The following is a 15,840-nucleotide window of genomic DNA, read 5'->3' on the forward strand; positions in this document are numbered from 1 at the left end:
ATATATGTATGAACCGGAATCGGACAGTGAAAGAGATTGTAGAAGAAGTGACAACACATAGAATGCAACAGGAAGTTGAATGGTTAGTTAGCAGGCAAAGCAAGAAGACGACGCCTCATGCACCTGCTCCTGAGAACAGTTCAGACATTGCGTGAATCAGAGGTAAAAAAACTATATAAATACGGTTTCAGTTTTCTTGCACAGACTGATCGTTTTGTGTCTTTACACATAAATGTATCATCATGAGCTGCAGGGTTTTGTCTGTGTCTGTGTTTGTCTGTGTGTATTTTTTATTTTTTTTATTTTTATTGTATGTTTAAGCCGTGATTCCCCATCCACTTCGATTATAAGACTGATAGACTGCAACTGTTTGTGTTAAAAATCTTGGGTGAAATATCCCTTTAAGTGTCACTGAATACTGTTTGAAAAATTGTAATGCAAGGACGATAATACTATATTTATATATACAGTCAACCTACACAGATTGACTGAACAAAAGTAAAAACATAACTATATTCTTAATTGCAACCATGAAATTGACAACTTATATGGCAGAACAAACTTAATATTTATTAATGTCATAACAATATACTCTGCAAATACAAGTGATTATTTTCACAATTTGTATAAAAAATACGTGGAGGAATCTTACTTTGTGCTTGTAATCAAATAAACATTGAAGATACTGCAAAAACAATAAATAAACTGTAAACAAACTAGTGAATATTTGACATTTTGTATACAAAAGAAAGAAAGAACTTCTGGAGTCTTGGACAGCGCTTGTGAACAACTGAATATTTAACAGTCTATAGAAATACAGTATAAGAAAGTACAAGATGAATCACAGACTGTGCTTGTATGCAAAACAAAGACACTGATGAAAAATAAATGCTCGTGTCCATTGACCATGTGCCTGTGTTTAAGTCGTTACAGGTTTCTGGCGTATCGCTCCTTTGTGAGCTGGTGCTGGGGTTTACTTGGCCGTCGAGTATGTGTCGTGATTCCAGCCTGTGTGGCGATGAGGATTCGCCGTGAGTTTTCAGATATGTTTGTTTCAGACCAGCTATTGATTCAATCTGGACACCATGATGACCTCCTCCTTGTCTGGCCGCTCATACTCCGCACACAGGTCTGGTGGTATGGGTATCTTCAGTACCTCATCCATGTATGGAGCAGGGTCCACAAAAACATGCTCAAATATTAGGTCCTGCAGGTCATCCAAGTACTCTGTGCAATAATACAAAATGTATTTGTAAATATTAAACTGTTGTACCCTAACTTACAAGAAAACATGCAATAACACTGTTCATTTCTATTTTAATTTATAATAATAATAAAATAAAAAAAAGTTACTGAATGTTAGCGGTCTAGTCTTCACTTGTTTGACCGTGCATTGTCCTTTCCTGCCCTTTGGAAAGTTCACTTTGAATAGTGGACGTCCTGTTGATGTTGTTGCTTGTGCACGGCCAACATTTTCATTATAATGCAATGCAGCCAGGTATAATCTGCAAGCGCACAGACACAATTCAGGAAAACAGCCTATACTGCTGTAAAGTTATTTTAATGGCGATCACTTCACCTGCACAACATTCCAAGGAATGGGAACACCACATTTTTTGGGGCAAAGCGTAGAATGACGCTATGAAACGAATCAAAAGGTGAAGTCTGGTGATGCGGACTCAGTTTGGTGACGTCCTTCAAAATCCGCTTGTTTGTCATGACTTTTCTCCAGCTTGTAGAATGCCTGAGTCCCTATGAAAAAGGATTAAAAAAAAAACTGGATTACTTACAAATACTTATTTTAATTGTAGGTTATTTATACTTGTACTGACAGTCCCTTAATTTTGTAAATGGTGTGTTGCAAAAATGTATTATTTTTCACAGTATCATACCGGCACAACAAGCCACTTGTTTCCGTCTCTGCTTCTCTTTTGAGGATGTAGACAAGCAGGAAAGTTTGGATCCTCATGTGTGTGTATGTCCCTGACATGGTTCAGAATCGAGCTCCATTTAGCCACTCTTTCTGGTCCAGTGATTGAAGATGCTGCAGTCCAGTAAATGTGGTTTTTAATGCTTCCCAGCCATTCCCGTAATTTTTCACAGTCTTTCAACTTGCAAATGTTTTCAAGTTGCCTCGTAATCCCTGTAAATGGAATTATAGACACGGATTTTACCACTGAGAGTAAATACAGTGATGCTCAGAGTTTGCTGTCACAATTTCTTAAATGTCGTATTAGACCTACTTATAAAACCATGTTATTGAATGTGTATGATTTATAAGGAATAAAACCTTTTTCGATGCGCCACACATCATAGAACTGTTTGATGTTACGTTCTCGGAGGAATTTTTGTATTTGTGGGTGGCGGTCAGTTACAATACACTCAAGAGTAACACCACGAGCTTCCAACAGGGCAAGGCTCCTCTGTAATCCTTCTTTTTCCATATGGTAGCGTCCTCCCACTTCGTTACTCTGATATAAACAAGTGGTGAACAAAAACAATCATCTGAGAGTGAAAAAACATGTAATTCAAAATGTAATTGTTTTTCAATACTGATGTGTCTTCTCTCCCACCTGAACCAGTTGTATGTCCACAACGGTATTGGTTTGAAGGTCCATCACGGTATAGCTTCCAAACTTTACAGAGTGGCCTTTAAAACTAGTATCACACAAAGCATTATTACAACATGCTCATTGATTTCAGTTAAATTAGATGCTACCAGTCTATGTATATTCAGCTTCATTATCCAGGAAAGTACCCGAACATCCATGCACCCTTCTTATTTATAACTGTGTACCTGGTGAGTCAGCCCTCATATCACCTCCAACAATGACCCTGTCCCTTTCGCTCAGGCGATGTAGCGTCTCATTCTGCCAATGCATCCACTTGTACACTATAGCTGGCTCAATGTACAATCGGGAATGGCGCCGAAAGGTGTCATACTTAAAAAGCTGCAGATTCATAGTAGTGCATATCTGGTGACAGAAAGAGCAGACAAGACGATGTTGCACATTATTAATGTAAAATAATACACTTTAACATGGTAATGTGTGCAGAAAAACAGTAAGCGTTAATAAGAACTTGTTAATGTACTTGATATTTAACTTACTTTTTCTAGTTTGTAGAATGAAGCCCCGCAAAGATAGACTGCAGCAGAAATATGGAGGTTCCCGGCTGGTGTGCTGCCTTGTACTGGCTGGCTGCTCCATTTCCGTGAATATTTACAGTTGTGGGCAGAGTTGTTCAACTCGTACAAAAGTTCCGATCCTTTGAGAACGCACAGAACAGCTCTGCTTGCAAACTGGGCACACCCACTCAACAGCTCCATAATGCAATTTTTCGTACACTATGGCACTAAGAAACAAAAACACGGGACAAGATGCTTGAGCACTAAGAAACAAAAACACGTATTGGGTAAGCAATATGAAAAACAAAAATCACAAAATATAATAATAATAAAAACTTCTGAACCAGGGGTGTTAAACTTAGACCCAGAAGGGACAACCGGCACACCTGAAGTTTTTAAATGAGCCTTCGGGACTTGATTAGCTGGCTCAAGTGTATTTAATATTGATTGCAGGTAAACTCTGCAGTGTGTTGTGGCCAAACAAGGAACCGAGTTCGACACCCTTGTTCTAAACCATATGCACGGTTTTGTAACTTACGACATGTCTGCTGTCTCCGTTAAAGTTGTGTCCGTCTCTGCAGGATCAAATGTAGAATCTTGTTCTTCAGGTGCTACTATAGATGATGTGTCCATTTTTTTTTTTTTTTTTTTATTTTTCTCCATCCTCTTCCTCCAGTTCCACACGAGGTCTCTTTGGTGGCCTCTTTTATATATGTGCAGAGGACATAAATGTTACACCAGCTGCTGGTGAAAACGAACTGTCAATGTCCAAAAAATTATCTGTCGACTGGACACCTGTAATGTACAAAGTAGTTGTCTTAGTGTTATGTGACACTGATTTTGTAACAACCCTAATTAGTTATAGGTCCTCTGTATAATCAGTATCATGTAATGCATAAACATACCTGTTCTCCTGTAGTGAGCATGAAGCGTCTTCACTGATAACTGAGTACCAACAGACTTGGTCAGCGGTTTTTAATGGAGGTTTTTTCGTCTGTCTGGCAAGCAATATCCCTTGTTTGGCTGCTCTGTTCTGATGTGCTGGCCTTTGCAAATAAACACTCCACTGTCAGTACAAGCCTGATATCTTTACAGAAAACATACTTGATTTTTTAAAAATCAGTCACCTGATTGTACTGTGCATAATAAATAAGCATTTATGAATTACACAGACGGCGCACAGATAAAAATAACAACATAGCTGGTCTCATGGTGCCATTGCGTGCTATCACAAACTTTATAAGTCCCCCATTTGCTTATGAGCTTGACAAATTCAAGCGGTCGACTTCACATTGCTTTCATATGCAATTTTAAAGGGGTCATATGATGTTTGTGGTTCAAGGTTAAAAAAACACATTATTATCCACATACTGTACATTATTGTTGCTCCTCTATGCCCCGCCTTCTGAAACGCTAGATTTTTCAAAGCTCATCGTTCTGAAAAGCGAGTTATGCTCTGATTGGCCAGCTATCCAGTGCTTTGTGATTGGCCGAATGCCTCAAGCGTGTGATGGAAACGTTACGCTCCTTAACATATACTGTTATGGCGTGTCCTGGTCAGAACACTGGCGCAACAAGACAAAAACAATAAAACCCATTTACAAACGAGGCATTTGTTGCATCCAGTGGGGTTATTATTACTGATTATAATGACTTATACTGTGTTTTTATGCGTTGCATCCTGCCACGTAAACACAAAACCATGTCTGCATTTGTGATCGGAGAAACGACAAACAACAAGCATTACTCTACATTGGTCAAAACTCGCGTTTGAATCATCAGTGGCAAATTATTTAAATATGTAAACATACTTACAGGCCGTGAGTCAGAACAGCCGGCAGATCAGGAAACAGTCCTCCACAAAATGCAATGCACACATCTGAATATTTGGGTTGGGACGTTCTGGAACAATATTGTTAATAAAAATTAACCACTGATTTCTAGTTGTGTCCTCTTTTGGAAGGCCAAACAAAGTCGTTTCGCTTTCACAAACGAAACACACAGCGTCTCCACAACATGGCGCTGGGCGGCTACAGTGAGAATAAAAGTTACGCCTTTCGTTCTTTGCGTGAACATCTGGGCAGTGTTATGCAAATCTTCACACATAGTGACGTAGAGATGTTGGGGCGTTGTTTAAACGAGGCGTTTTAGGAGGGCAAGGTGACTCTTAACTTTTATAAAGAATATCTCTTTGGATTTGAGACTTTAGTCTTTGCAACTTTAGCGATCACAAAACAGCTTGTAACACTCCAAAGAGAAAGGAAAATTTTGAAATCGCATCATATGACCCCTTTAACTACCACATTCCTATCATTGTGGTAGCACGTGAAGGCAGCGTCAGTGAAAACAGACAGACAATGGTAGCTTTTAGCAACATTAGCCTTACAGAAGCTCTTTCAGAAAAGCAATTTGGTAAAACAAACGCGTGATACTTACGTTCTTCTGGAGGTTGTAGCTGGATCACGAACAGTTGGCACTGCTTCCGTCCTTCAGGAGCACTTTTTGTGCAAAAACCTGCTTTATACTGACCCTCGTTCACAAAGCAGTCCGTAAAATGATTCGCACAGACATAAACAAATTTCAGTAGAGTTGAGGGCGCATCTTCTTCAAAAACAAAATTAATCCACCTCGTCTTCAGCGGCTCAGATTTCAGGAGTAAATGGACAGAGCTATGTGGATTCATACATCCAGCTACAGAACACCTAAAGCGCTTGAGAGTCATTCTCGTCAGTGCAGCAATGGCAGACTGTGCACAACTCGCTCAGGACGGTTCTATGTGTATAAACGGCAGTGTCTGTCAACTTTCGTGGGGCGGGATCTGTGGCTAATGTGACGTCACATTAGCAGCAATGCTGAAAACAGGTCGTGGGAGACACTGCTTATTACCTATGGGGATTAAAAAAACGCAGTGGGTGGGATTTTTTTATCATTATAGGTGGTTGTGTACACACACTGCCAACACACATTTATGTCCAAACGCCATGCAAAGGTGCATCTTGCAGAATAGATCCCCTTTAGTGACTTTATTTACAATCGATTTTTAGTTGTTTGTCGTTCTTTTTGCATTTACACAGTTTTGAACAGAGGATGTCACAGTGATTCAAACCAGTGAAACATTTCGCAAAGCAATACCGAAAATCTCCACCATCACTTTTTAAAATTGAATTTAGAAGTTATAGTTGGTTCTGAAGACTTACTAGTTCTTTACACAAACGACATAAAAATCAAATAAGGATTAATAATAATAATACTACTACTAACAACAATAATAATTATATACTTATAATAACATATATTAATAATACATTACATAAATTAAAGAGCATCCCAAACATAGATTAAATTACTGTATCTTGGGCTTTTATTCATTTATTTATTCAAAATGTTACAAAAAGCTAAATGAAATTCAAGTGCTACTTTAAATTTCATTCTAACGACCAGAAATGGTGGTGACATGTAGATAGAAGAACAAAGAAAATAATGAATGAACCTATTTTCACAGAGAGAGCACCTGTAATCTATATTCAGATGAGAACGACCCCATGTTTCTTCTCCGTCCCTCTGACAGTTCGCTTTTAAATGATTTACGAGCAGCTTTTCTTTCACTCATTTGCTGACGCGCTTTCCTCTCACACAAAACGCACATTAACGTCAGATAGATCATTACGGTCTTACATTAAATAGCAATTAAACCAAATACATCGCTGGCTAGCGTTGATTTAAAAACTTGGAAAGTTAAAAAACACAAACCTTTCTTCAACCGAAACACAGACGTAGGTGCGCGGCGCAGCCGTATGACGTCACAATCACAATACCAAAATAAAAAGTCCCGTCCAAACGCTAAAATGTCTAAAGTGTAAATAAATGAATTGTGCAGCACATTTAGTATTTAAGATTCTTTCTAAAAGGCGAAACAGTTATGTTTAAATCCAGAAACCGGTATTATCAATTAAAAAATATATGCAACAATAAATAGGAAATGTGTCACTTATTTATTGTTGCATTTGTTTGTTTTTGTGCTGATTATACTGTGTTTTTCCTGGGGTGTATTCCAGAAAGCTGAGTTAATTTACCATCAGGTTTAACCCATGAACTCTGGGTTGATTAACCCAAAACCTGCTTACTCAGGGTATGTCGGTTCTAAAACAAACAGCTGTTTCGAGTTTAGTTTAATCAACTTACTGCTAATAACCTCGAGTTAATGCGCGCGCACTGCGAACATATAAAGGCATTTTCAATGGAACGTCGAATTCAGGAGTCACCATGGAAACTAAGGGTGAAAAGTTACATGCCGTGTACTTCCTTCCGAAGCGGAGTTAGAAGTTTTAATGTTGGCTTATGATGGAGTTTCAAGCCCCCATTATAATGGAAAAAAAAAAAACAATACAGCTGCATATGCGAGTGAAAGACAATTGGCTTTGCAAAAAATAACTGACAGAGTAAATGCGTAAGGTTTTTTTAAAATATGCTTGTCTTTCTTTTGTTAATTTGCAAAGTTGAACAATTGTCTTTTTGAGCATGTGGCATGACTCGACAAGAAACTGATGTAGAGAAATGTAAATGCTTCAGAATACAGTGTACACTAGGTTCAAACACACATACAGCACTTCTTTTCAGTTTGTAAATTGCTTTTCTGTATCTATTTTTAAATTTACTTGAAACCAAAGCTGTATGAGTGGCACATACTGACATCCTGCTGAGGTTTAAGATTATTTAGTTTTATTATTGTTGTTTTGTGTAGCTAAAGAGATCATGAGAAACCTGTTTTTTAAGTTGGGTCAGAGGTAACAGCAAATATTAAATGAGATGCTTGAAAGTATGAAATACATTTTAATTAAAGAATTGATCCTACTAATAATCGCATTAGTAAGATTTATAGTAATTTCAAAATACATTGTTTTGTATGCTGAATGATGTTTAAAGTACAGTCTAGAATAACTATTGTAAAGATATGTTAATGAATTATTCTGTGCTTGTACTTTTATGTATAGATCAAGACTTTGTGTAGTAAAAAAAAGTGTCATGATATTTTACATAGTAAATGTTGAATCAATGGCATAAAATTAGATGTCAATATGATATGATCATTCATCAGTAAAACTACAATGAGAAGAGTAACTGTAATTGTACATGATGTGTGGGTATACAGTATGTGTCATGATACACAGGAAAGGAACAAGGAGATGCTGGAGAATACTTTAACTTGACTTAATTCCATGAACCATGGGAGACGAAAAACTCAGGATGACATTTAACAGTGGACCAAGAAGAAGGAACTGGAACACACTTTAAATACACAGGAACTGATTAGGGGAAGACCAAGGACACCTGGAAACTACTGAGACAATCAACATAGGAAAACACCTGTGAATAATGAACTCAACACACCAGAGGCATACAGAGCACAAGGGGAGCAAAGACTCACACAAAACACGGGTCAGAGTCTGGCAATATGCAGCAATCTTGTTACCTAAGGCAAATATCTGAGATATAAAGAATTGTTATAAGGTTAAAACATTATTGAATTATATGATAACTGTAATTTCTTTTGCTCCCTCTGATGAAAGTGGAACTGAACATCTGAATTGCTTTAGTTATGCTTACATTATTAATCGATGTCACTGATAAACTGGTAAAACGTTTCAAAGCATCAAAGGAATTGTCTCCGGTTTCATAAGATCTGTACACAAATCAGTTAAAAAAGAGCTTGTGATCATTGCATACAATAACATTTAGAGATATGAAAAACAAAAAATGCTTATTAGACGCTTAATTATAAGCAGTTTATTCAATAACAAGGGTTATGAGAAGAGATCTTTCAATGGGACAGTTAATAACAACTTGATAGTGAAAGTTCAAAACTGAAAGTTGTTGTTTTTAAAGACTTCCATACTTATCTGGGATGTCACATATGTCCAAATCCAGCTGTCAGACAACCGTTTTCAAAAAGTGCACTTAATAAAACTATGTCAGTGCAGTCAGGACCTTGGAATATTATTGAAAATAGTGATGGTGTGCACTTTAAACAATTGCTGAAACAGAGTTAATTCAACCAGAGTCAATGGCCAAATGCCCAACTAAAGAGCACATTAATCACCACAATGGTAACAGACTTCAGCAACCTATATACATGTACCATATGGAAGAAATAAAGCCAAACTGGTTTGCAATAAGTGAATATGGTAATTCTGTTTTTGCAGGTGTTTAATTATCCTCTGGTGAGATATTGATTTAATCTAAGGCTGTGTGGCTGTAAGTAGTTGATTTTCACTTTTGTTCTTGTTTTGGTGCATGTCCCTTTAAATGCTAATGAGCTCTGTTCACCCCGCCCCCTCTCTCTTTCGTGGGGTGAACAGCTCTCTGAGAGCCTTAACTTTAGCCACATTCATCATGGAACTTGCTAACTAGCACATTATTAGGAAAGGCGATTTGCAAAGATTGATTAAAAAAAAACCTTATACTCGCGTCTTCTGTAGGTGAAGCTGGATCACGAATGATTTGCACAAACATAGACACATTTAGGTAGATCGGGAGGTGCATACGCCTGGCCAACAAAGTGGTAAAGGCAATGACTCAGTACACTGCAGTGATTAAATTGAAGTTGGGGGAAGGTCAAACAGGACAGTGAATGTGGCAATAGTGGTATTAAGGGCCTGTGAGAGTGTTCTAAAAATGTCAAACCAATAGTCTGTTAGCATCAGGCAAGACCAGAACATAAGAAGATGATCAGCTGAAAAATTGTTTGCATCTATTACAGGCATCGCTTCTCTTAGGAAATTTTTTAGCCAGTTTAGCATTAGTGAAGTGAGCTCTGTGAAGCACTTTACATTGTATTAGTGCATGTCTAGCACAGATAGATGAAGAATTAATTACTCCAAGAATGCTCTTCCACAGGTCCTCCGATATGTCGATCCCCAAATTCTGCTCCCAGGTTTCCTTAAGAGAGTCAACTGGAGATGGAGTAAAGGAAATTATTTTACCATAAACTGTAGATATCAGCCATATTTGACCAGGGTCGAGAGTGAGAATTAAATCAAGTTCTGATTCAGGGGGCCGACTGGGGAAATGGGGAAATACTTTTTTAATAAAGTGCCTCACTTGAAGAAAATAAAAAAAAGATGGCTATTAGGAAGGTTGAATTTAACTGATAAAGAAGGGAAATATGAGAAGATTTCTTTTTTCATGCAAATTGTTCCAAGTAAATAGATCCTTAGTAACTAAATGATTATTGGAAATTAGCATGTAAATTGAGGCTTTGTGTAAACCGATCTGTTTCCTAAATTGACACCAGATCTTAATAGTATTAATAACTACCGGATTGCTCAAAACTTTGTGTAGATCAAGAGGAAGCTGAGAACAAACATTACGAAGCAAGGAACGGGAGGAAGATGTTTTTATATGTGTAAATAGGGTGGGCTTGAATCACAGCATCTATGACTAACCCAGTAAAGTAACTTATTAATATTACATGCCCAAAAGTAGTTATCACAAGTTTGGGAGTGCTAAACCCTCTTCAGTTTTGGGAAGCTGGAGAACAGATTTTCTGATTCAAGCTGGCTAATTAATACAAAGAAACCCATAAAAATACACAACAAAATTGGTAGTAAAAAAAAAAAAAAAAAAAGATTTATTAATGGAAACTGGGATGGTCATAATTACTGTACCGGAAGGAACACTTGAGTCAAGAGTAATCGAGAGAGTCTTTATTAATCAAACACAGGGTTAACTCCAACATGGACCACAGGAGGAAGACACACATACTGACTTGTGTACCCGACCAAACCAAACTGAAAGGACATAGGTTTTAAAGGCAGGATAATTGGGGAAACACAGGTGTAAGGAATGACTAAATTAACGGGGACATGGAACACATGGGGAAGAAACAGGACACACCTGGAATCAAATTAACCAACCACGAGAGACAGAAACTGGGTCACAGGGGCAAAAACACACATAAATAGACAGGTCCATAATCCTGACAGGGACATGCTGAAAAAGATACAAGAATTTTGGTAGGATGACCATTTTAAAAAGATTAGTGCAACCTATCAGAGATAGGGAAAGGGAGCTCTACCTAACAAAATCAGATTTACATTTGTCCAAAAGTAGTATAAAATTCTAAAAAAAAAAAAATCTTTAAACAAATTGGTAATAAATATGCCCAAGTATTTGAACCCATCCAAGGCTAACTTAAAGGGGAATGAAGAGAGAGGAAGAGATTTAGCCATTTGATTAATAAAAACTATCTCACTTTTTTGAAAAAATTAACTAATATCCTGATAGACAGCCAAACTGCTCTAGAATGGATAGTATGGGGGTGAGGGAGGTTTTTTAGGATCAGATATGTACAATAGCAAATCATCTACATAAAGGAAAAAGTTTATGGACCCGGCCATGGCAGATAATGGCTTTTAAATGCATCATGACTACAAAGCCAGATGGCCAAAGGTTCGATAGCTATATTAAATTTCAAGGGCGAGAGTGGACACCCACGCTGAAGCAAAAAGGGTGGTGAACGAACACCATTGGTATGCCACTGATGCAGACGGGGGAAAGCATAGAAAAGTCGAATCTCCATTTCACCCTATTGAAACGCTTTCTCCACATCCAATAAAACTACAACTTCAGGGGTAGTAATCTTCTGTTAAGTAATCTTCTAATATTAAAGGGGTCATTGGATGCCCATTTTCCACAAGTTAATATGATTCATTAGGGTCTTAATGAAAAGTCTTTAACATACTTTGGTTAAAATTTCTAAATGGTAGTGTAAAAAACACCCTTTTTTTACCCTGTCAAAATCAGCTACGTTTTCAGCAAGCTGTTCAAGTCCATGTTACTTTAAATGCTAATGAGCTCTGCTGACCCCTCCCCTCTCTTCAGTGACATGAAGAGCAGTACTATTTACTTTAGTTGCGAAACTTGCTATCTAGCACATATTAGGAAAGGTGATTTGCAAAGATTCATAAAAAACCTTTATACTTACTTTTTCTGTAGATGAAGCTGGATCATGAATGACTCGTGCAAACCTAAAACGCATTTAGGTAGATCAGGGATCAGTGCTTTTCCTATAAAAACAAAAGTAAACTAATTTTCTGTGTCTTCAGTGGCTCAGGTGTCAGGAGTAAATGACGACTCCTATGTTCATTATTACATCCAGTAACAGAAACATCTAAATCACTAAATCGGCAACATTCTTGTCTTCCCCTGCCCCGGAGTCAACACAATGGCAGAGAGCTCACAGCTCACTCAGGGCGGGTCTAGAGTAAGACAGCCTTGTCAATCAACTATGTTGGAGGTGCCTGTGCAGAACTATGTCATTCTGACAGGAATCTCAGAACAGTGCCCTGATTTTAAAATAGGGATTAAAAAAAAAAAAAAACACTTGGTGGATTTTTATCATTATAGGTTGGATGTGTACACACACTTCCAACGCACATTTATGTTCAAACAACAACAAAAGTGAATTTTGCATCCGATGACCCCTTTAAAGAAAGAATGCCTCCCCAATGTAAAGGCCGTTTGATCCAATGAAATCATGGATGGCATGGCAACTTGGAGGCGAAGAAAGAGAATTTTGACTAAAATTTTTACAATCCAAGTTTTAGTAGAGAGATCGGTCCATATGTTACTGCAGGAAGTGGGATCCCTGTCTTCTTCAAAAGCAAGGATATGGAAAGTCTCCGGTAGTTGACCTTTTTTGAAAATAATCGTTATACATCACCAAAATTGGGACTAGTAAATTAGAATACGCCTTTCATATTCAACTAACAATATTCAATTGTAAACCCATCGGGGCCTGGGGATTTTGCTGTCTTTATTAATCGAATAGCTTCTTGGACCTCCTGGGGGGAAAACGTGCTACCTTATTTCCTTAGCAGTTTCTTCATCAAATCTAGGGTAATTTAAATGAGTGTACACTCTCAGAAATAAAGGTACAAAAGCTGCTGGGGCTGTACCTTAAGGTCAAGTCACCTTTATTTATATAGCGGTTTAAACAAAAAAGATTGCGTCAAAGCAACTGTACAACATTAATTAGGAAAACAAAACAGTGTGTCAATAATGCAAAATGACAGTTAAAGGCCAGTTCATTGTTGAATTCAGTGATGTCATCATGCAGCTCAGTTCAGTTTAAATAGTATCTGTGCAATAATTTGCAATCAAGTCAATGTAAGGGAAACAGTTTCAATTTAGCTCAAAGGGAATCATTTAAGATTTTAAAGGGAATTTGAACAGAATCACTGTTTCACGGCTGATCACTGAAACGGCCAGCGATTCACTGAACGAGCCGTATAACATCAAATCTGGCGCTGGATATTAATATCCAAAGTATATAGTGAAAAACACTATTAATTAGCACAGAACAAGATCGGCAGTTTAAGACATTAACTTGTAAGCAAAAAACACAAGATACTTCTCTTTTTTCAATATGAATAATGCTTTATTAGATAAATCTCAGGACATAAACTAATCTAACACATAATCACACGCACTCACACATTCACACAAGTTGCAGGAAGATAGAAAGTTAGGGAAGAATGAGTTTAAGAGAATGAAAATGTGAAATCCAAAGTTTACAGCAATACGTGAAATTGCATAGACATGAACAACTATCAGTCATCTAGTTTTTCCTCAAAATTCAGAATCAGAATCAGAATCAGAAAGAGCTTTATTGCCAAGTATGCTTGCCCATACAAGGAATTTGTTTTAGTGACATAAGCTTCCAGTACAAAAAAGACAACAACACACAGTCAAAAAAATAAAAAATAAAAACCCTTTGCAGATAAATAAGTGTATAAACAATTGTGCTATAAATGATAATGGAATTGGATTGAGTAAGATGCAGGGAATGTACTAGGATGAAGGGGTGGGTAACAAATAAATAATAAGGATATTGCACATTTTTTATGTATAAGTGGGGAACATTTAACTGTTCATGAGGTAGATTGCCTGGGGAAGAAACTGTTGCTTGTGCCTGACCTGTCCCGGTATTTGCGGCTCTGAAGCGCCGGCCAGATGGCAAGAGTTCAAAGAAGGGGTAACTTGGGTGTGAGGGATCCAGAGTGTTTGCAGAAGCCCTTTTTATACTCACTCTGGATGTATACGTTCTTGAAGGGTGGGCAGGGGAGTACCAATAATCCTTTCCTCAGCAGTCCGTCGAACCGTTCTCTGTTAGTCTTCTGATGTCTGATTTTTTGTAGCTGAACCAAACCACACAGTTATTGAAGTGCACAGGACAGACTCAATGACGGCTGAGTAGAACTGTTTCAGCAGCTCCTGTGGCAGGTTGAACTTCCTCAGCTGGCGAAAGGAAGTACAGCCTTTGTTGGGCCTTTTTAACAATGGAGTCAATGTGATCGGTCACACTTCAGGTTCTGAGAGATGGTGGTTCCCAGGAATCTGAATGACTCCACTGCAGCCACAGTGCTGTTCATGATGGTGAGTGGGGGGAGTGCAGGGGGGGTTTATCCTGAAGTCCACGATCATCTCCACTGTTTTGAGCGTGTTCAGCTCCAGGTTGTTAAGACTGCACCAGACAGCCAGCTGCTCAACCTCTTGTCTGTAAGCCGACTCGTCACCGTCCTGGATGAGGTGACCGATGAGTGTGGTGTCGTCTGCAAACTTCAGGAGCTTGACAAAGGGGTCTTTTGAGGTGCAGTCGTTGGTGTACAGCGAGAAGAGCAGGGGGGAGAGAACACATCCCTGAGGGGCACCAGTGTTGGTGGAGCAGCTGTTGGACATGAATTTCCCCAGTCTCACTAGCTGTTGCCTATCTGTCAGAAAGCTGGTGATCCACTGACAGATAGAACTAGGAACAGAGAGCTGCTGGGTCAGTTTGGTCTGGAGGACTGTTGGGATGATGGTGTTGAAAGCCGAACTGAAGTCCACAAACAGGATCCTCACATAAGTCCCTGTTTTGTCCAGATGTTGCAGGATGAAGTGCAAATCCCATGTTGATTGCATCATCCAAAAGACCTGTTTGCTCGGTAAGCAAACTGCAGGGGGTCCAGTAAGGTCCAGTGATGTCCTTCAGATAAGCCAGAACCAGTTTTTTCAAACGACTTCATGACGACAGATGTTAGAGCCCACAGGTCTGTAGTCGTTAAGTCCTGTAATCTTGGGTTTCTTTGGAATGGGGATGATGGTGGAGCGTTTGAAGCAGGAAGGCACCTTCACACAACTCCAGAGATCTGTTGAAGATCTGTGAAAAGATGGGGGCCAGCTGGTCACCACAGGTTTTCAAAACAGGCTGTGTGTAACGCCATCTGGCCCTGGTGCTTTTCTTCTTTGTTCTTCCTGAAGACCTGGCGCACATCATCTTCACAGATTTGAAGAGCAGGAGGTGTGGAGAGGGGGATTGCAGGAGGTGTTAACGGTTGGTGTAGAGAGATGGTCAGAATGGGTGTTGGGGGTTTCAAATCTACAATAAAACTCATTCAGGTCGTTAACACAAGTCGTTGATTAGCCTCAGTGCAGGAGGGATGGTGTCTTGTAAATTAGTGATGGTCTCTCAGTCCACTCCACACTGAAGTTGAGTCGTTGGAAGTAAACTGGTCTTCCCAACTTTTTAGCGTAGGTCTTTTAGCTCGCTCTAATCTCCTTGTTTCATTGGTTCCTGGCCTGAGTGTACTAGACCGGTCCCCCCATTTCTGTAGCAATCCTCTTTGGCCTGACCGAGGTGTCTGAGTTTTTGCTGTAAACCATGGCTTATCATT

General features: G+C 38.7%; 1 protein-coding gene across 1 annotated transcript; it reads right to left on the reverse strand.

Moving 5' to 3' along the window:
* Positions 1 to 549: 549 nt before the first annotated feature.
* LOC122134219 lies at positions 550 to 3,298 on the reverse strand. Its single transcript, XM_042721445.1, has 7 exons — positions 3,110 to 3,298; positions 2,574 to 2,975; positions 2,291 to 2,471; positions 1,893 to 2,143; positions 1,580 to 1,752; positions 1,354 to 1,505; positions 550 to 1,227 (listed from the first exon to the last, which is right to left on the reverse strand). Exons 2-7 carry the CDS (start codon positions 2,616 to 2,618, stop codon positions 1,064 to 1,066), a joined length of 966 nt encoding a protein of 321 aa, XP_042577379.1. The 5' UTR covers positions 2,619 to 2,975; positions 3,110 to 3,298; the 3' UTR covers positions 550 to 1,063.
* Between the last annotated feature and the right edge of the window lie 12,542 nt (positions 3,299 to 15,840).

This window comes from Cyprinus carpio, chromosome B3 (assembly GCF_018340385.1).
Source record: "Cyprinus carpio isolate SPL01 chromosome B3, ASM1834038v1, whole genome shotgun sequence".
NCBI classification, from domain to species: Eukaryota; Metazoa; Chordata; class Actinopteri; order Cypriniformes; family Cyprinidae; genus Cyprinus; species Cyprinus carpio.

Coding starts and splice junctions, on each gene's coding strand:
- LOC122134219 (XM_042721445.1), bottom strand. CDS start 2,618: ATGGACCTTCAAACCAATACCGTTGTGGACATACAACTGGTTCAG. Junction 2,472..2,573: donor TGGACATACAACTGGTTCAG/GTGGGAGAGAAG, acceptor TGTTTATATCAG/AGTAACGAAGTGGGAGGACG. Junction 2,144..2,290: donor TGTGTGGCGCATCGAAAAAG/GTTTTATTCCTT, acceptor TTCCATTTACAG/GGATTACGAGGCAACTTGAA.